This window comes from Phyllostomus hastatus, unplaced genomic scaffold (genome assembly GCF_019186645.2).
Source record: "Phyllostomus hastatus isolate PE091 unplaced genomic scaffold, TTU_PhHast_1.1 phas_contig_477, whole genome shotgun sequence".
Classification (NCBI taxonomy): domain Eukaryota; kingdom Metazoa; phylum Chordata; class Mammalia; order Chiroptera; family Phyllostomidae; genus Phyllostomus; species Phyllostomus hastatus.
The window spans coordinates 2,603,500-2,623,585 of record NW_025333889.1 but is presented as its reverse complement, the minus strand read 5'-3'; the positions used below and the strand labels follow the sequence as shown (position 1 = coordinate 2,623,585).

The 20,086-nt window shown below is 62.8% G+C and overlaps 1 protein-coding gene across 2 annotated transcripts; it reads right to left on the bottom strand.

Moving 5' to 3' along the window:
- Positions 1–13,104: 13,104 nt before the first annotated feature.
- GBX2 (gastrulation brain homeobox 2) lies at positions 13,105–15,152 on the bottom strand. 2 transcript variants are annotated; one of them, XM_045845842.1, is made up of 2 exons: positions 14,630–15,152; positions 13,105–13,628 (listed from the first exon to the last, which is right to left on the bottom strand). In XM_045845842.1, the coding sequence occupies exons 1-2, from the start codon at positions 15,150–15,152 to the stop codon at positions 13,105–13,107; spliced, it is 1,047 nt and encodes a 348-aa protein (XP_045701798.1). The 2 variants fall into 2 exon arrangements, with proteins under 2 accessions (XP_045701798.1, XP_045701799.1); XM_045845843.1 differs by having other exon boundaries at positions 13,520–13,713.
- Between the last annotated feature and the right edge of the window lie 4,934 nt (positions 15,153–20,086).

Below are 20,086 nucleotides of genomic sequence, written 5' to 3'. Positions count from 1 at the left end.
AAGCTACCGCACAGTCAAGAAATGGCTGCCACAGCTCCAGCAATTGCGTTCGTGTTATTGGAAACATGCCCAAGGCCATACAACTTACACGAAAAAGCAAAGCTGGAGTTTGACCTGGGCCTGAGAACCCTGGAAATGGGATGGTTACATCCCCAGGTGAGCGACTGAAGCATCACTGCCTTCGGGGCATGCACGTGTATCCAAATGCTCGGTGTCACCTGACACAGAAACAGGCCAAGACAGAGGGAAGCACTCCCAGTACCGTCAGGGAGAAATCAAATACACACCCGATTGCCACCACCATTCACTAGTGTAGTGGGGAGTCTAGCCAGCGCAGTGAGACAAGAAAACAAGAGGGTACACGTATTGGAAGTGTAGAGGCAAACCCCAGATAAAACATTGTATTCTGATAGCATCACTACTACACAACTAGAAATTTCCATGTTTAAAAAAAGGCCTCATTTATAACCACCTGGGAATACACCTGTGTGGGGTGTGCGTGAGGCCTGTGTAAAAGACCGTCAGTGTTTCTGGGGGCGGCAAGGCCGCACCGACGGGAGAGGGGCCAGTCTCGCAGGACGAGACAAGACTCGGCATCGCAGAAGTGTTACCCCCGCCCCTAAATGCCATCTGAAGTCGTGGTACTGGCCATCTACACTCTAAATGGAGGTGTCAGAGTGACCGGAAGGAATGATTCTAAATTTCCTTTGGAAGAGGAAATGTAACACATTAGCTAAGAAAGAAAATTTCTGGTTCTCTCTCACTGACAGCACTGCTCTGGAATGACTGTCCTTGGCACCGAGTTCTCGCAAAGATTGTCTTCTCGCTGTGGCTCCTTTCCAATGTTCTCGCGGCCGCACAGTGCGTTTTGCAGCCTGGTGAAGGAATCCTTTCCCTTCCAAAGCCTGTCCTCCTATATTTGCTTCTAAAAATGTTCGTGTACATCCACACCTTCAATCGAATCATAATTTGTGTGTGTGTGTGTGGTCAGGAAAGCGTCCAGTTTTTTTTTTTTTTTTCTGGGCAGATAATTCCTTCAGTGCTACTTGCTGGGGATTCTGTGGTAAGGCAAGGTCACAGGTACACGTGAGGTGTACGCCCTGGGCTCTCCGCTCCATCCCACTGTTCAGTTTGTCTGTCCCCTGCCCACGCTGCATCTCCCTCATCGCCGGAACTGTGTGAGGCCTGAGATCGTGGACGATACACCCTTCACCTCATTCCCTCCCTCAGGGGCGTCAGGGGTATTCTTAGCCCACATTCTCCAGACTCCTCGTGGGGCTGTGGTGGACTCAGCCAAGACAGTTGGGGATAATGACACATGTATGACATGGAATACTTTGATCCATAACCACAGTGTTGCTGTCCATTTATTCTGACGCTCTGAGTGCCTTGTGTTTGTGTTGTTCGAAATGTCTCTCATGAGTGTGTTTTTGCCCCCCCACTTCACCCTTATGTATTTTATTTACTTTTCTTATCTTACTGCTTTGGCTAGTACCTCTTGTTACCATGTTGAATAAAAGGGGTCATAGTGATTACCCCCTTCATTTTTGGTGGTAAAGGGTATTGCTTATTGCTTAGCAAGTTTAAAGGAGACTGAGAGGAGGCCTTTGCCCTCCTTCCGGAGGGTGGACCCCGGTCTCTCTTATTCACAGCGGCCTCCCCAGCCCCCCAAAGAGCGTCTGGCTCACGGTGGCCACTCAGTCATTGCCTGTGGGACGGGAGAACTTCCGCCAGGCACGGATGAGTGTCCACCTGGTCTCACACGTTTTTAATACGGTAAATTCTTCCATTGCTCTCACAGTACAGACCTCGGTGACGTGGAGCACTCACATGGTACTTCGTTTCGGCTCGAGTGCGTACCTCTGTGGACAATTCTGTGGGTTCATGAGCCTGGAACCCCTCCGACGGCTTCCTGTATCGTCTGGATTTTGAAATAAAATCCAAAAATTCTGCCCAGGTCCTCCAAGGCCTTCTGAGGTCCAGGGCCTGGCTCCCCCTGTGGCCCCTCCTCCCACCACGGTCCTGCCAGTTTGCCCAAGTCACAGCAGGCTCTCGGTGGGTCCCTCCGCCGGAGCGCTCTTCCCCAAAGCTGTGTCTCCTTCTCGAGTCTTGAGGAGCTGCCCACCCGCCACCTCATCAGCCAGGTGGTCCCTGACCTTCCCACGCAAACAGCACCCCCCACTCGCTGCCTCCTGGCTCTGCCACCCTCCCCTTCCTGTCACCGATGCGTCTCCCAGCACCTGGCATCACGCCACAGTCATGGGTTGGTTCCTGTTGTGTCGGTCTGACCCCGTCGAATGCAAGCTGCATCCCGAGACCGGAAACCGTGCCGGGCTGCTGGTGAGCGCCCCCTAAGTGCGTGCGGGATCTGTGGGTGTGCGACCCGCCTCCCACGAGTTGTCCATCAGGCCCTTTGCCCACTCCCGTTCCGTGTTACTCCAGTTCTTGGCGTGGAAACACGGCACTCCACCTTGTCGTGTTTCTGACCAGCATTTCCCCAGCTGTCTCTGAGCTCCTTAATTGTGTCCTGATCTTTCCTAATGCACAGGAGCTGTGGGTTCTCACGTGGACAGCTCTGCTGTTCTTTCCTCACGTGCCCCCACTCAGCAGATAAGGGTCAGCTACCCCATTTCCCAGGGTCTGCAGGCTCCTTTCCCGCCCCGAGCCCTTTGATCCATCTGCAGTCAATCCGTGGAGAGGTGGGGGGTGAAGGTCTGCTCTGTCTGCCATCCCCCCCAGTTGAGCAGGTCCCCCAAGTCCGTGCAGGCAAACCCCTTCCCGTTCTGCAAACTTACGGGGCTTTCTTCGGCACAGATCACGTTTTCACACTTGGAACTCCGTGCCTGAGTGAAGTCGTCAGTGTCGACGCCGCAGCCCGTCCTGGTGCACGCCCCGGACCTACCGCTGGCCGGCAGCTGCCCTGTGGGGAGGGGCTTGCCTCTCTGTGTCTTGGTTTTCTTATCTGCCTCGTGTGGGTGACAATGACACAAGACTGCCGCTTTGCAGGCCCCCAAATTCTGGCCAACACCAGCAATTGTGTGTGGTTAAATGTAGCGCCTAGCGCATGGGGTGGCCGCGAGGGTTGCACTCGTGGGCACAGAACAAGCGCTCGGGAGAGGCCCCGCCCCCTCTGACGCAGCCGGCGCCCCTCCTCCTCGGGCTTCCGCTCACAGCCCCCCAGCCGAGCTCTCCTGCTGCGGTGCCCAGACGTCCCCGAGAACCACTCGGTCCGGTTTCCGGTGCTTCGGCTGTGATTCTGATTGGGATGCGGTGACCTGTTAATGCCGGGGGGGGGGGGGGGGGGGCCGACTGACAACTTCACGGTCCTGACCTCCCACCAGCCACACACGGGCCTCCATCAATGGGGGGGCCCTGACATCTCTCTGCAGAGGAGAGGGGAAGGGCAAGGGAGGGAGGAGCAGGACACCCCCCAACCCCCGACCCCCTGTCTGGTCCAGGGGGCCTGATCCAGGGCTGGCCAGGGGGCGGGAGGGGGGAGACAAGGGCCCATGTCACCGAATCATTACTCTGAGACCACGGCAGCCCAGCCACGACGAATCAGGTCGACAGTGGGTTCTCCTACAAGCACCACCGAGCTCCCCCGGCGGCCGGAGTGGAAGCGGCGAGATGCCGGCTGTCGGCTGAATTACTCAGAAGTCCTGGGCTCTGCTGAACGTCTCCTAATTTGACTGCAAAGCCCTCCAGGTCCCTGCTGGTCACACGGCCGGGGCCGCGCAGCTGGAAAGGCTGTGACAATTACTGTTATTCACTATTATTCTTCATTCACTCACTTTGAGAAAGCGCCCGTGTTTCCAGGTAGAGAATGAGGTGAGCACAGCCCCCTCAAGGGCTCTGGGTGGCCCTGGAGGACCGCCCCCAAGACATGCGCACACCAAGGAGCATCCTGGCCCCCGGCTGAGGGAGTGGGTCGCTGCCCCAGCTGAGTGCTGTGCAGCTAGTGGCGAGGGGCGGCTTGGGACGAGAGAGGACTCCCCCACAGTGGGCCTGCGCCGCATCCACCCTCGGCTCTACGGCCTGGCGCCCACCGGCTGCCCAGCGACGGGCGGCTGCGGCCGCTGAGCTCCAGAGGCGAGGCGGCTCCTCCCACTGCCGAAGAAGATGAGGCTCCCGTGTGGCAGCAGGGACTCAAGGCAGGGTGCATCTGAGCTGAGCAACCGGGTGACCTCTGGGGGCACTGACCTCCAGGCAGCTGGTCCGGGAGCCAAGGGCTGTCCTGTGGACTCGGCCCTGGAGCCCAGCAGCTCCGGTGAAGTCGTCCGGGGTGCTGGGAGGGGGGCCCTGGTCAGTGTGGCTCATCCACCCAGGCTCCTCTCCCTGGGCACTTCCTTGGCCCCTCTGGCTGGGGACCAGGGGACCAGGGTCTCACCGTGAGCCTCAGGACACAGTGACCCCCCCACAGTGGAGCTAGCCGCCTGCCCCGTTGGCTCTGAGTGCCCACAGTGTGTCCCGCCCCCTGCTGCCTGTGGGGTCCCCAAGCCTAGCGCAGTGCCCACGGAAGTGTTTGCAACTGAGGACAGCGCCACCTTCCTCGAGGACACTTTTGGATGACACGCAGCTGGGACATGGCTCTGGCATTCGTGGGACAGTCCCCCCCACCACAAAGCGCTGTCCTGCCGAGATGCCAAACAGCTGGGGGGTGGGGGGGGGGCGCGGAGCACTGCCTGCGGAGGCAGGGGTGAGGACAGGCGACCTCCCCAGGTGCTCTCTGGGCCCCACCGCGGACCCTCCTGTCACCCCGTGGCCTCCGCGTCACTGCGGAACTGCCGTCTGGAGAGAGTCATTAGAGGGAAGAATGAAAAGTCCTGACTTTACAAATGCGACTTTGCAAAATGAGGCCGAAAGATGAATCTGTCTTCACTATTATTCATTAAGGAAAGTCCTTTATAAATCCCAAATTAACAATCTCTCATTTAAAGATGGGCGATTATCATTCTTTTCTGGCAATTCATAGCTTTCAAAATGCTGAAACACAAAAATTATCGGGGGCGAATTTCAGCCGCGGTCATGGAAAATGGAAATCCACTTTGACACTATTGATAAACATTTAAAAAACGATCAATACTCTTAAGTCCAGAAGTAATGATCACATACACGCACATGTTAAGTGCCTGCTTCAGTTACATGCCTGTTGTGGGGGGAGGCGGGAAGCCCTCGGCTCTCCGGGGTCCGGGGTCCGGGTTCCGGCGGCGGCTGCGGCACGGCGACCTGGCTGGTCGGCGGGCTGGTCCGGCCGGGTCTTCCCCGGCTCGGAGATCCTTCCCCTAAGGCTGGGGACAACCCAGCGCTGAAGCCGTCCCCTGCACTGTCCCGGTGCCCAGGCTGCAGCAGCTCTCGGGCACCCCGGCAGCCCTCGGAAGGAGGGGGTGTCGTGCCGACACCAGGAACGGCGGGGGCGGCCTTTCTGAAACAGGACTCGACGCCATGACTCCGCAGGGGCACACGCCGGCGTCAGGGCTGGCTCCCGCCTCTGCCCCAGGCCACCCTCGGGGGCCCCGAGTCTCGGTCTGAGCTGTCGCAGCAGCTCCCGCCCCCGCCCCCTGGCCGAGCCCCTGCAGGTAACTGAGGCCGTTTAGCATGTGGGGAAAACGGGGTCAAAACGGCCTTCCCGGGACGGAGACGTGAAGGGCTGTCCTGCTGAGGCGTGTCTTGGCACAGCAGCCACCAGTCCGCATGACCTTCCACGGTCACCCCCACGGCCTTCGGGCTTCTCGAGGGCAGGGAGCATGGGAGCAGGGCCTGGAGCCTGTTTGCCGAATGAGTGGGGGGGGGTGCCGCCCGCCTGGCCCGCCCCCCAGAGGACAGACCTGGAGGGCAGCACCTGAGCTAGGGCAGGACAGGCCGGGCTGGGCGGGTGCGCGGGCTGGGCTGTCAGTGAGGAACCCTCGCCACACACAGAAGCCCGACCCCAAGGAAATGCTGTGGAGGAGGACAGGCGAGGCCCCGGGCAGGGACCGGGGTGGACAGTGGCTAATGCTGGGTCATGTGCACCCAGCTCCCGGCTGACCTTCGCCCGCGTCAGCCGGGCCCACCCTGCCCTGCTGAAGGTGAGACTGAGGTGGGAGCGGTAAGGGCCCGGGACCGAGCCCAGGTGACCGGGTACCGCGGCCCCCAGCGGGCTGCCGCGGGTGTCCGACCTGCTCCCCGTCCGTGCTGCGTCGCTGGCCTCCCCGGGAACCGGGCTGCCCCAAGGCAGTCCCCATGCCGGGTCGTCAGGTGCCGACACAGGTGCTGAAACAGGTGCGGATGGGGGAACTGGTTTGGTGCAGGTTGGCTGGTGGGGGGGGGGGTCTCTGCTCGGATCTGATTCCCCCTCCAGTGCCCTCTCCTGCGAGAGCTACCCAGTTTCAAATGAACGCCTGGGCCCCGCTCAGGACAGAAGGAAAAGGGAGACTTGAAACAGGACCGTGCACCACCCACCGGCCCCAGCCCACCACCCCCAGCCGCCAGCGAGAGCGGCCAGAGCACTGTCCCCGACCCTTTCCCCCCAGCGGCCTCTCGCTCCAGCTCTCACCCCACAGGCCGACGGCTCCACTGGCCCCTGACCCCCGGGCTGGAGTGCACCCCCACGGCCTTGGCCTCAGCACCCAAGGCTTGCGGGGAGAGAGAGGTCAGGGTTTTGGGGTGATCTGGGCCCCATGCCAGAAGCCCCTTCGCTGAGGCCTGGCTGCTCCATTGGCAGGCGGGGAGCCTCATGCTTGCCCCCCCAGCCCCCCCCACCCCAGCTGTGAGATGTGAGTGGGCAATAAAGCTCTCCTGGTTGTCCTGGTTCTCCTTGCTTCCTGGTTCTCCTCGCACCCTGGACCCCCTCCACCTGGCTGCCACGGCGGGAGAGGTGGCCGGGAAGGTGCCCCCCAGAACCACCCATCGAGGGTTTCTGACAGCCTGCCCGCGCCCACCCCTGCCTTCCCGGCGGGGTGGGGTCAGTCCCTCCCCCCCCAGCTTTTGTCATTCAGGGCAGGGGCCGAGTTCCCTCCTTGCAGTCGCCGCCACTTGCAAACTCCCCAGGCCTCAGCTTCCTGCGGAGCCCCGGCCGGGCCAGGTGCCCGGTGGAGGCCGGGCGGGGCGGGGAGGGGGAGCGCGGAGCGGGCGGGAGCTGAGGGATCTGAGCCAGCCCCGGCCAGGGCAGGGGGCAGACTTAATAGGATCAGTTCTGTGTAATCCGGTTTCAGCCTTTGTCATTCCGGGCGGCCGCTGAGCCCGAGCTGGGGGGCCGGGTCCTTTAAGAGGACGCGCGCGGCCACACCAGAGACAGACCGGCAGGACAAAGGCCGCGAGGGACCCAGCGGCGGGGGAAATAAAGAGATGAAGGCTTGGGGGGGGCACGGGGTGGTGGGGGCCGGCGGGACGTACGCGCCCAAAGCTGGGCCCTGCCGCAGGCTCCAGCTTGCACCGGCCCCGATTTCGCGCGGGGCCTGGGAGCGTTGCCGCAGCCGGCCAGGTGGCGGGCGCGGAGCCGGGATTCGCCAGGGGACGGGTGGCCACGCCCCCCGACGGCCTACGGGCCTCCGCCCAGCCGCGGGACCTCGGTGCGACCGGACCTCGTTTCCCTCTCCCTCGAGGCCCACTCAGCCCACGACGTCCGTCTGGGCAGGTCCGTGGCCTCAGTCCCCTAGCCAGCCAGACTGGTCTCGCAGGAGCCGGTCGGGACCGGTTCCAGGCGGGGCCGGGAGGGCCGGCCTGACAGCGGCCGCAGGAGGGGTAGTCCGGGGCCCGGACACGTGTCTGTAGGGGAACCTCCCGCAGTGGAGGCCGTGGTGCTGGCGGTGGACTGCAGGGTGCACATCGGTCCAGACCCGGGGGGGAGAGCTCACGGGCTGGGCGGGCGCGGGGGCCGTGGTGAGCTGCGGAGGGCTCATCCTGGAGACCAGAAGGGGTGGTTCCGCGGGGGGTGTGTGCAGAGATTGCCCAGAGACCAAATGGGGGGGACTCGGGCTAAGGAGCGAGGTGCGGGGCTGCAGACGAGGCTGAGAGTCCCCACACAGGGGTGAGGATGAGGAGTGGAGATCAGAGGTGCGGGCCCGGCGGAGGGAGGTGTCGTGGGAGGGTGCGGGCCCAGAGGCGCAGGCTCGCGTGCGCTCTGTTTTGCTGGGCGCTGGGGCCGACGCTTCCGGCTCCTCCGGGGGTCGGACTGGGCTGTGCAGGATCTGGGGGAGCGGAGGCACTGGGCCCAGCAGGGCCAGACGCTGGGGCGATGGCACACGCGCGCACACTCCCGCTGGCCGCAGAGCCAGCTCCCGGGGAAAGGGTGCGTGCGCTCCACGGACCGTTGGCCCGGGCTAGAAACCCGAGCGTCTTCGGGGCAGCAGCCCCAGGCGCCCAGCCGGCACTAGGCCCCGCAGGGCCCCCCTGCGGGTGGGGGCACCTCTCCTGTGGCGGAGCCGGCAGCCCCCAGTGCGGCCACGCGGGGCCTGCGCCGTGCTCTCGGCCCAGGGCTCGAACCCGAGGCCCCTGGGGGTGAGGCGCTTCCTGACCCTTCCCCAGAGCCAGGGAGGACGGAAGTCAGCTTAGGTCTCTCACTTCTGAACTGCTCAAGGAGGCCATCAATTTTTATGATGTAATTTATAATGTATTCAGGTTGTCTTCATACATATGGTGTTGCTTTTGTGTGCCGAGGTTTCAGGTGCTTTATTACTCGCGCGGCGCGATTTGCATTCACGTTGGGTTACAAAGACCATATTTCTCCTATTTGCACCATAAGGGGCCGAGATGAAGACGGATGCCTGCTCCCTTCGCCCAGGACGCTCCCGGAGACCCCCGGCAGCAGCTCCCCCCCTCAACCCCGGAGCCGGGGTACCCCAGAGCCCCGGCGCCCAGCTGGAGGGGAGGAGGCTGTGCCGCCCGGGGGGCCGGGGGGGGGGGCGGCTTCCGGGAGGCCCTGGCGCACCGCAGGTCCGAGCAGGCCACCTGCGCACCTGAACAGAGAGGCCCGAGTTCCAGGGGGACAGAAAGGGGCGCGTGCGTAGGAGCCTCCTTCCCAACGTGGCTCCTCCGCCGCCTGGACGCCCGAGTCTCCCACAGGCGAGAGCTGCGCCGAGGCCGCGGATCGCACGCCCGAAGGGCAGGCACTTCCGACCGCCCGCGAGGAACTGGGAAGGCCCCGAGGCCGGAACCGGGTGCTGACCGCATCCCGAGGCTGCCGGAGTGTCCCTCCTGGCTTCCGGCGCGTCCGGAACCCCCTGCCCAGGGGGGTCTCGCCGCCCCGGTTGGGCCTGGCCGGGCGCTGGCGGGAGCAGGCGCGGAGGCCTCCGCCAGGCTCGCCCGAAGCGGCTGAAATGAGGAAGCCAATTAAGCCCGAACAGGCAGAACCAACAGAACCAACGGACGCAAGCCCGAGCGAGCGGACGCCGCCCCGGGGAGGAAGCGCGTCGTGTCGTGCAGGTGGCGGTGTCAGCTACACGCGGAGTGGGGCGGCCTGGCGCAGGCGGTCCGGTTCCAATCCGGCTGGTCCTCCAAGGCAACCCGGGCTCCAGAGGACGCGGAGCGCCCCCGCCCCCCACCCCCTCACCCCGCCATTTAGCTGAACAGGCCCCGATAAAGGTCGCCCCCCCCTCGCCCCCACCAAGAGGAGAAAGCAAAGCTGGGTGAGGGAGCTAGCACTGAGTCTCCAAATTCCAGCTGGACGGGGTTGGGGAAGGTTCAAGCACCGGTGACCCAGGCCCCTCCCAGGGGGACCCCTCCCCTCTGCAGGGAGCTGGGGGAGGGGCCGCAGGCCGCCCCGGAGGGATCTAAAGAGGCTGGACCGGGGAAGGGGAAGACGCGGCTGCAGGTTTTCAAAGTGCCCTCTGTCCGCCAAAGGGTGGGGGGAGGGGAGCGAGGGCAGAGGGTCGCCCGCAGCTGTTCCAGCGGGGTGGGGGCGGGGGCTGGAACCCCTGCTTGGGTTTGTAAACACGGGTGGGAGCGGGCCAGAGGGCCCTAGTGCACAGCGGGGGGAGGGGGGGGGGCGGGCGGGGGGAGATGAAGGCCCACGGTGCTCCCAAGCGTAATTATCTGATCTGCAGATGTAAGTGGAATTTATTGTAACAACAAATATAGTGATGTCAAAACCCAACCTTGGATTAAAGCCGGCAGCCAAAGGGGAAGTGTATTAATTTCCAACAGCATCTCAGGCCAGGGCCTATTAGAACAAGCTATTCTTCAGGCCCCCCCATCAGAATTAATCATTGGGAGTTAATTTGAAGCTCAGACAAGTTGCTGTTAATTTAGTGCAGGGAGGACGGGACGGAATAAAAAGCGGAGGTGCTGGCCGAGCCTCGTGGGTCTCATTAATCAGCCAGCTGAGACGGCCTGGCTTGATTACAATTTGCAAAAAAATTCATTAGGGCCCGGGCGATTGACAATTTTTCTCTCTGCCTGTGATGTGACTCATTAGGCAGCCGAATGAAAGCCATGATGACGGCCGTGATGACAGCGGCCATCAAGCCCCACTTGTTTATCTTCCCTGCTCTGCCTCCCGGCCTCGGCCGCCGCGGCGGGCTCTCGGGGCGCCCCCGCGGTCACGGATTTGGGGGGGGGGCGGGAGGGCCGGCGGAGGCCCTGGCCCGTTCCTCCTCGAGCTTCCCAGGGGCGAGGGGCACGCAGCTGGGGAGTTGGGCCCCGGGGTGGGGCTCCTGAAGGCAGCCCCCCCTGTTCCTAGGGAGCTCGCCTTCCCCTGGGGCTCGTGCAGCCCAGGCTGGGGGCTTCTTTGTGCCTCCCACCTCTGCCACCGTCCTTGGGAGGAGGGTAGGGGCGAGACCCCTGTCTTGGTGGAAGGTGAGGAGGGGCGCACTTGGGGTCAGCGACATCGCCCTGCTTCCAGCACCCAGGGTTCCTCCCCCAGAAGCGGGATGTGGGGTGGGGGCGCCCCCACCAGGGAGGGTGCAGCTCTCCAGGTCCCGTGTGGGCATGGGCTGCGGCCATGAGCCCCAGTTCTGTGCAGGTGGCATTTCCGGCTGGGGACTGACCGGCCCAGGCACGTGGGGGGTGGGGGGCGGGAGTGGGTGGGGGAGGGGTCCCCTCGGCCTCCATTGCTGTGGAAGTGGGCCGGCAGTGGAGACCCGCCCGAAGCAGATGAGCCAACCAGCTGCCCCGGGGGCGCTCAGACCCGGGGCCTGGTGGATCTCGGGCCGGGCAGGCAAGGACCCGGCGCACACACCGCCGGCAGGCCTCGGGAGGCTGGGTGGGGAGCAGCAGGAGCCTCTGCAGCCCTCCGCGCCCCAGGCCCCGCTGAGGCCCTTGGAGGACCAGCCAGCCCATGTTGTTGTGCTCAAACCCCAATTCTGAGCCATTAATACCAGGGCAGGGAATCTTGGAAACACTCGGGAAACAGCAACTCGGTTGCACCTGGGCCTCACCTTTGACCCGAAGTTCGGCAGCGAGCCTGGGTCACCATACGCTTCAGCCGAGGGGAGGTGGCGTGTTTCAAGCCGCATAAATTAAGTCAATATTAGTATCCACCCACCGGCGACGCACGTCCCCTTCTCGGGCTCAGAAGCGCGGTGGGCGCTGTGCGCGCCTGCTCGCCACCCTCTCCCGGGCCTGCGTTCTGGAGCCTGAGGCCGGCGCAGCCGCTGACTCCTCTTCGCTCTTGGGCCTGATGGGTTGGAGCCTTCAGGACTCGCGCACCGCGCTCACCCCTGGGTCACCCGTGTCCTGTCCCCGGCAGTCTCTCCGGTGGGCCCGGGTGCTCGGGTCCGGTCGGGCTCTTCGGGGCCGGAGGGGAGCCGGCAGAACGGGCCGGGGCCGGAGTGGGGCGGGACTGCGGATGCAGGCACAGCCCTCCGGGCCCCGTTAGCGGCCGGCAGCTCCCAAGTCCCCCCCGGACCTGCCCCAGCCGGCCTGCAGTCCTCTCCCCGCAGCACCCTCCAGGAGGGTCGGTGGTCCGGTCCCGCCCCCTTGACCCCGCCCGGAGAGGGAGGTGCCCGGCCCACGAGTGCTCCCAGCCCGCCTCCCCCTCGGAGCCGAGCGCGGCCCGGAAGCCCGGCCTGGCTGGCGGGGCTCCTGCGTCTGCCGGAAGGGAACCCTCCGCCTGATTTACGGGCGCGCGGCCCTGCCCCGCGAGCGAGCAAGCGAGCGCCGCGTCCTTCCGGAATTTTTCGAAGGAAAAGCGTTTCCTCCCCTGGCCCTGGTCGATTTCGCACCTCAGGAGCTTGGGCAGAGCCCCCAGTGCCCACACCCCCCGGCTTTCCCTCCTTCCCGCTCGCCAGCCTCCGAGGTACTGGATCGGCTGCGTAGAAAGGGGGATGTCGACTTCCAAGGGGAAAAACTGGTTTCCTGAGATGTCTCACGCATTTGGGGCTCTTGCTCTCCAACGGACAACCCGGTAGGCGCCTTCCGGCCGGCGGAGGACCGGCCCCGGGGCCGTGCCCGCGGTCCAGGGCCCGGAGCAGCTGCCCCCCGAACAGCCGAGTCTGGACACACTCATGAGACCCAGCCTCGCGTCTTGTTTTTTTTCTCTCTCCCTCTCTCTCTCCTTTTTATTATTCACAAGACTGGGACTGTTTAAATGTCATAAGTTATACGAAAATAAGCTACATTGAAATAAATTAAACACAACAGAGACGGGCTTCAGACACGGCTCGGACAGGGCACCCAACCCCAGGAAAGAAAGCCAGGCAGGACCAAAGCAAAGCAAATTTCCAGGCTGCCCCCAAACGCCTGCTCCTCAGTCCACTAATAAAAAGCCAGAACAGAAGCAAAAAGAAGAAGTGCCAGCCCCGGTGTGAGTTCTTGCACGTCACGTTTACCTTTGGAAAAGTATGGACAGGTGGCTGCTATGGGTGGCGGGTCACGGTGGAGGTTTGGTTGTCTTCTGGAATGCGAGCGGAGGAGGTTACTGGGCGGTTCAGTCCTAGAACTTTCAAACCAGTGCAGCTGACACCCCGACCGTGTAGATATCTATGTACAGAGCCGGGGAGCATAATAAATACTCGGTGTGCCTGCAGCTGTAGCCCCTTTGAAAGCAGTCTTGCACGCCTGTTTAATGGAGATACTCTGGATTCACTTGGGATGTCCACAGTGGGGGGGGTGACGGAGTTTTGCTCCCAACGAGGCGCAGTGCACCCTGGGTTCCCTCCAGCGTGGCCGGTGCTGGCCCTCCCTGGGCCCTCAGGGCCGGGCCTGCTCCAGCTGCTGGTGCTGACTTCTAATCGCAAACCTGCTGACGTGGACGGGGATGGGGACGACGATCTTGGGGTTCCGGGAGGGCTCCCCGGTCTTGGAGTTGGCGTTGCCGGCCTTCACCCGTTTCCACTTGGCCCTGCGGTTCTGGAACCAGATTTTCACCTGCACCTCGCTGAGTTTGAGGGCGTGGGCGATCTGCGAGCGCTCGGTCAGCGACAGGTACTTTTTGCAGTGGAACTCCTTCTCCAGCTCCAGGAGCTGCTCGCTGGTGAAGGCAGTCCGCCGGCGCCGGTTCTTGCCCGTGGACGTGGTGCTGCCCGCGGCACCGCCGCTGGGCGGGGGCTCCTCCAGCGCGTGGCCCGGGTCCTCCTCCTTGTGAGCCGCCTGGCCGGGGAGATTGTCATCCGAGCTGTAGTCCAGATCGCTCTCCAGCGAGAAACTCTCCTCCTTGCCCTTCGGGTCGTCTTCCGCCTTCGACTCGTCTTTCCCTTGCCCTCTGACAGCCCCGACTGGAAGCAAAACCAAACGGCGTTTTATTACAGCGCACGCCCCAGCCTGCCTCTCCCCTTCCCACTGGGCTCCGGTGTCTCCTCCCTGAGCGAATTGTCTTTCTGTGACATTCACACATTGCCATTTCCTGGCTTTCGGAGACCCGTGAGGAAGCTCAAAGGAGAGGAGGGGACGGCGCTGGCCACTGGCGAAGGCCCTGTGCCCAGAGCCATCACTCAAGGGGCTGGGGAGCGGCCTCTGCACCCTCCCTGCCTCTGCAGCTTAAGGTCCAAGGAGCAGGAGGAATGAGGCCCCAGAGAGGGTCCTCTGTGGCTCCCGGGTGGAAGCTGGGCGGGGGCGGAAGGGGAGTTCACGATCCTACCCCTTAACGTGAACATTTTGTGAGCCTCCATTTCGCCGCAGCCAGAGTGGGGGCTCTGGGAGGTGCGGGTCCCAGGTCATCTTTTGTTTTGTTTTGGGTTTTTTGGAGCAGATAACCTTGGTCAAAGGTAGCCTAAGTTCAGGAGCCTAAGGGAAAGTTCACACAAACACGCAGATGCTCAGCCTCTGGGGAATCCCATCTCCCCGGCGAGCTGCAAGCCCCGGGAAGGGGCTGGATGGGTCTCGGCGCCCTAGGCGCCAGCACTGTGGAGACGCGGAGCCCAAACCGCCCTTAACGCTGAAACCTGCCCGGGACCTGTTCGGAGGAGCGGGGCGCAGACGGCGGGGGAGAGACTTCGTCAAACTCACGGCCAGATGGGGGCTCAATGCGCCCCCACCCAAGCCCAATCCAGGGACTGAGCTTATTGCATTGCTTTAAATGCTCCCCGGGGTCCCCGCGGCTCAACTGGGCCGCGGCCTCCCGCTCTCCAGGAGGGGGAGTGAGAGTGGGGGTGGGTAGCTAGGGCGAGGGCCGGGCGGGGGCTCGGCCTCTCCCCCTCGGCCCCAGCGGGAACCCGGAGCTGGCTCGCCCCCGCCTCCTCCCGCACTCGCGCCCGGGTCGCGCGCGCCGCCGACTCACCGAGCGACGCCTGCACCGCCTCGGCCGCAGAGAAGGCGAGCAGTGAGCCCTCCTTGGCCAGGAAGCCTTTGCCGTCCTCAGCGTCGGCCTGCAGCGCCTCCGCCTTGTCGAAGTTGCCGCCGCCGGGCAGCGGCTGAGGCGCGAACTTGCGGGAGGCCGCCGCCTCCTGGTGCTGGGGAGACGCGGAGAAGCCCCCGGGCAGCGTGGCCATGAGCGTGGAGGTGAGCGCCATGCCCTGCGCCAAGCTGGAGCAGAAGCCGGTGGGCAGGCTGGGGATCTGGTGGTGAGGGTGCGCGGGCGGCAGCGCGGGCTGCAGCGCGGCCTGGGGCAGCGCGGGCGGAGGCGGCGGTGGGGGCGGCAGCACCACCGGCCGGTAGGGCATAAACATGGGGTAGCCGGTGTAGACGAAATGGCCGGGGCTGGGCTGCGGCGGGCTGCCGATCAGCGAGTCTATGCTGAAGGCGGTACTGCTCCCCAGCGGGCGCTGCATCATCATCAGCGACGGCGGGAACGCTGCGCTCATAGACGCGCTCGGGAGAGGCCAGCGAGAGCCGAAAAGTCCCTGCGCCGCGCCGCCGCCGGGAAGCCCGCCGGGCACCGGGAGCACCGTCGGGCCGCGGCGGAGCGGTAGCCGGAGAGCAGACGCCGCCGCCCCTCAGTCCCGGCCCCGCTGCATGCCCAGCGGTTGCGGGTGGTACGCGGGGTGAGGTCGTGCGCCCCGGAGCGGAGAGGGCGCCCGGGCTCCGCGGCGGGCTCGCGGGAGCCGCTGCCCGCCTCTTGCCGGTGGGGGCCTGCGCGCGTCGCTTCCGCGGCCCTGGACCGCCCGTCCGTCCGCCCGTCCGTCCGTAGCCTCCGGCGGGCCGCTGGGGAGCGCGCGGAGCTGGCGCACTTGTCTCCGGCGGGCGCCGCCAGCACCTTTAAATCGCGCTCCTCTTTCTCATTCACATTTTGCCAGCTTCCCGGCCGAGGCCTCCTCACGTGGGGCCGGGCGCCGCCGCCCATTGGCTGCGCTGGGAGGGGCGGGGGAAGGCGGAGCCCCGCCTCTTCCACCCGGGCTGGCAGCGAGCGGGCTGCGGGCGCCACCAGCGGAGCGCGCGGGCCCGAGAGCCCGAGCCGGCCGCGCCGCGCAAACTTGAAAGGGGCTGCTGGCACCCTCGAGGCCCGAATCCGGCGCCTGGCAGCCCCATCGGGGCCGCCTCCAAAGGCAGCTTCTGGGGCTAGGACCCGCCACGGCTGGGCCCAGGGCGTTTTATGACTTTTCCTCGGAACCAGCCTGCTCTGGGCTCACCCTAGCTCTGGGTGCTGCTGCTGCTGCCGCAGCCGGGTCCCGGCCAGGTTCCCCGGAGTTGGGGGCAGGGTCCTGCTGCTTCCGATCCGCCCCTAGGGCTCGGGCCGGGAGCCGACAGCCCCCGCCCGCCGCGGGGTACCTGCGGGGTGGCTCCTGGCGGACACCCCCTCCCCCTCCCGCTTCTGGGCGGGGGGCGGGGAGGCTGCTGGTTCCCCCATCCTGAGCTGGGCCCTCCCGTGAGCGATCCTTTCTCATTTTTCATGACATTCTTAATCATCGCACCTATTCGCCTCCGCGCACCAAAATAACAGCCACGATAATTATGATAATAAAGTGAGTCCTTTATCTCCTCCATCCTCGGGGAGGAAGGGGGGAGTTCCCGTGCCCCCAGACTGTGTAACGTGAGATTATCCTGATGAAAGCTTTATGATGTTTGCTCAAATAAAAGCTGCGTTTGGTAAATAGGCGCTAATTAAGCACGTTGCGAACCGAGGGAGCGCTCACCGCGGCGCCGCCGCCTGGTTTCCAGCGCGGGGACGGGAGGGCGCGCGGCTGCCCTTTGCCTCCTGCAGGATGGAGACGATTCTCTCCAGATGTTTCTCTCGTCGGGACGGTGGTAAAACCCCAGAATTTGGGAGTCAAGAGAATTGGCGCGGGGAGGGGGGCGGGGGGAGCTAGGAATGTTCGCATCCCCTTTTCCAGGATAAAAACAAAACTTTCATTCAGCTCTTGGGGTGCCTTTAAAAACGGAATCATTTCATCTCAAGGGTAGACCGTGCAGAGCGCGCCAGCGCGCGCGGGCTTTCCGCGCGCCTCCAGGGCCTCGGCTCCAGCGTCCCGGGGCCAGACGTTCAAGCACCGGGCTCGGGAGGAGGGGAGCGAAGGGCATTGTTGCACCGGCCACTAAAAACCAGCTCACGCGGAGAATCTAGTGGTTGGGGAGTTGGCCCGTGTTGGACGTGTGTTATGTATCACTTACAAGCACATTTAATTGGGAGATAAAGATAAATCGATCTTTATGAATTTATCGACCCGATTCTTTGAAGCTCTTTTTTTCTCTCCCTCTTTCTCTCGCTCTCACCCCAACGCTCCCCAGGGACGTCTTAATCCCAGACCACCTCCTCACCCACGAGTCTGGCCAGTGACCCCACTGCCCACCCAAAGGGCCCTGGAGGGGGAGGGTGGGGGGTGCTGAGGAAAGGCGGGCCCTGCGCCAGCCGCGGCCCCCCTCCTCGCCTTCCCGCCCCGCCTTCCCGCCCCGGGACAAAGCGGTCTGGAGCGCGGCTCCCCACTCCAGGCCGCAGTAATGGATGGCTGCGGCAGCAGGCGGTTTGAAAAGAATTCATTAGGTCGCTGCCCGTATTGCCTCCGCTCCCTCTGCGCCGGGACCCGGAGGCGGCCGAGGCGGTGCAGGGGACGTGAATTCCCGTTGGGATCCACGGGGAAGGAGGTGTCTGTGGGGCGGGTCTCTAAGCTGTACCCCCTCTTGCTGCACTCCTGCCAAAGAAGACACAGAAGAAAAGGAAAAGGAAAAGGAAAAAAAGGGAAACCCAGGGCAAAAGGCCGATTCCTTTATGAACATCATAAATACTCCCTCTCATTAGGAGGTAGTTACCGTCACGCGGGCTGGGGTCTGGTGAACTTGTTTTTCTGAATGCTAGGAGAGAACGCCCCGCTCCTGGCCGGACTCACGCTGCCACGGCCGGTCCCCTCGCCGCCTGCCTGACGCCTGTGCGAGCTGCTAGGCGTCCTATGCAGCCGGCTTTGCCGTCTACGTTGCCATTTCGCTGTAAAAATATTGTTCTAGGGACTCCCGTCCCCTGATTACCCCCTGAGAGCCAGGTAACCCCTTTGATTATTTTGATGATAATTCCACATTTAAAGTTCAGCAAAAAAAAAAAAAGATTTAGGTCCGTTGAATTATAGCTACACTTGAAATAATTTGATGGCATACTACCTGCATCCATAAATTGCCGTGCAAAGTATTGACTGCGGGGGTTATAATACTAATCTTCTTTTATTAGTGAGTTCAGAGAATTCTCATCAATATGAATTTTATTTACTAGTGTGCTTTTTTCTCGAGTGCAAGGCGGTAATATTTTCTCATCTGATGCTTAACTGCTTAGAAAACTGCTGTTCGCCTCATAAAAGGGTCCTTGTGTTTCGCAGTGATTCACAAGACTCATCCGGGGCACCTGCGCTACCTGCGCGGCGCTCCGAGCGTGGGGACTGCGGGCAGTAAAAGCCCTCCGAGTTTTTCCTCGGCTCCTCAGAGAGATTTATGGGCAGCCCGCGACAGGGACACGTCTTCCCAGCCTTCGGACTCCTACCTGCCTGGGCGCAGCCGCCTCGCACCGCAGGGTCTGAGTGCCTCCGCTGGCCCCGGCGGCGGGAAAACCGCCCGGAACAGACCTTCCGCTCCAAGAGCCCCTCCCCACCCGCCCATTAGGAGGAATGCAGCACGCGCGGCGGGGAGAGCTGAGCCCTCCAGTTAGCTCCCCAGAACTTTTCTTTTTTTTTCTTCCCAGAGAACTTCCCTCCGGGTGGAAGTTGGCCCAGCCCCGGGGGCACTTTCCTCGGCGGGTGCCACGCTGGTGTCAGGAGCGCGTTAAGCCACTTAAAACCTCAGACGTCAGTAAAAGGGAAGGTGATTAAGTCGTCTCCGCGCTCCCGGCCGGCCCGGGCGGCCAGCGGCGGCCTGCAGGTGTGCGCGCAGCCGGAGTAAAGTGCTGACCACACCAAGTGGGCCCGCCGAGTCCAGCCCAGACGAGGGGCCGCCGAGGCCCGCCTGCTCCGGCTGCCGCCAGGGGCCAGGTCGCGGGTGGGCGTGGGGAGGGGGCGGCGTGGGAGCCCCGGGTCTCGGGGGCGTGGAGCAGACCGTGGGCCGCCCGTGGGCCTTGAGGGCGGAGCGCTCTCCGGCGTCCAGAGCCAGGCAGCCAGGCCGGTTCCTCCGGTAACCGAGTTGTTTTTATTTATAGGGACTCGGAGTGGCCCGATCACTCGGTCATTGCCTCGGCTCTTGCTCCTGGCAATAGTTGGGAAATGGCTTGGGATGGGTTTTATTTATGGAAGGGCAATTGGGATTCACACCCGGCTCACCCCGCACGGTCCCCCCACCCAGCTCAAGACGCGCTGACAAAGAGGGGCTTGTGTAAAATTCCCCATCAGACACACCAATTTGCAAGTAGCAGAAAGCATTGAAGCCTCATTTTTTTAAAAACTATTTTATTCAGCTTTTTTTTTTTTTTTTTTTTTTATAATCTGAAAGCCCAAAATAGACTCCATGTGGTTCTAAGTGAAGTCAGCCCTTGGCTGGCTTTGAAATAGCTCCTGCAATTATGTAAAAGAGCCATTCACCAACAGGACGGAATTAAAAGGGATCTCGCCTGCTTCCCTTTCACCGCCAGCCTCTCATGTTTGGCTTTTCAAAGCACTTCCAACACGATGTCTTTCTCCGGGACAAAAGGCAGAACAAAAAAAGTCCCCAAACTTGTAAATTGAACGTCAAGGGAACTTTAAACAATTTAAAGCCCATAAATAACGATAAAGGGGACTGGCCAAAAAAGGCAAACCCATTCAATTAATAGAGTTTCCCAAGCAAAGATCAAGTGGTTTATAAAATAAAAGTCTTTGGTTTCATTATTCTGCTCCTTGACTATGCAGAAAGCGAGACAGGGGGTTTTTTCTAAAGCGCCCTGGAGAAGAAACACTTTTCAGGACGCTGTGTGCTGCGACATTCTTATGTAGAAAGTTTTGCTTTTTGTCCCCCACCCTCAAAGTAACAGAAACAAAACGGCCAACCTGAAGCGTGAAGGAGAGGACAGCTTTTTTTTTCCCCCCTCCCTCCCTCCCTCTCTCCCTCCCTCCCTCCCTCTCTCCCTCCCTCCCTCCCTCTCTCCCTCTCCCTCCCTCCCTCCCTCTCTCTCTCCCTCCCTCCTTCCCTCTCTCTCTCATTTCCTCGGGGGATTGGGAAATGCTGTTCCCCGCAGGCCTGAGGCGGGGACGCTGACCCTTCACACCTGCGCTGCCCTCCCCGCCCCCGCGCGGAGGAGCAGGCGGGGCCCCAGCCGCTGGGCCCGCTGCCGAGTCCTCGTGGTGTCTGGGGGCGGGGGTGGGAGTTCCTGCACCGCGGGGGACCCCCAGGACGACGGCCGAGGCCGGGCCGACAG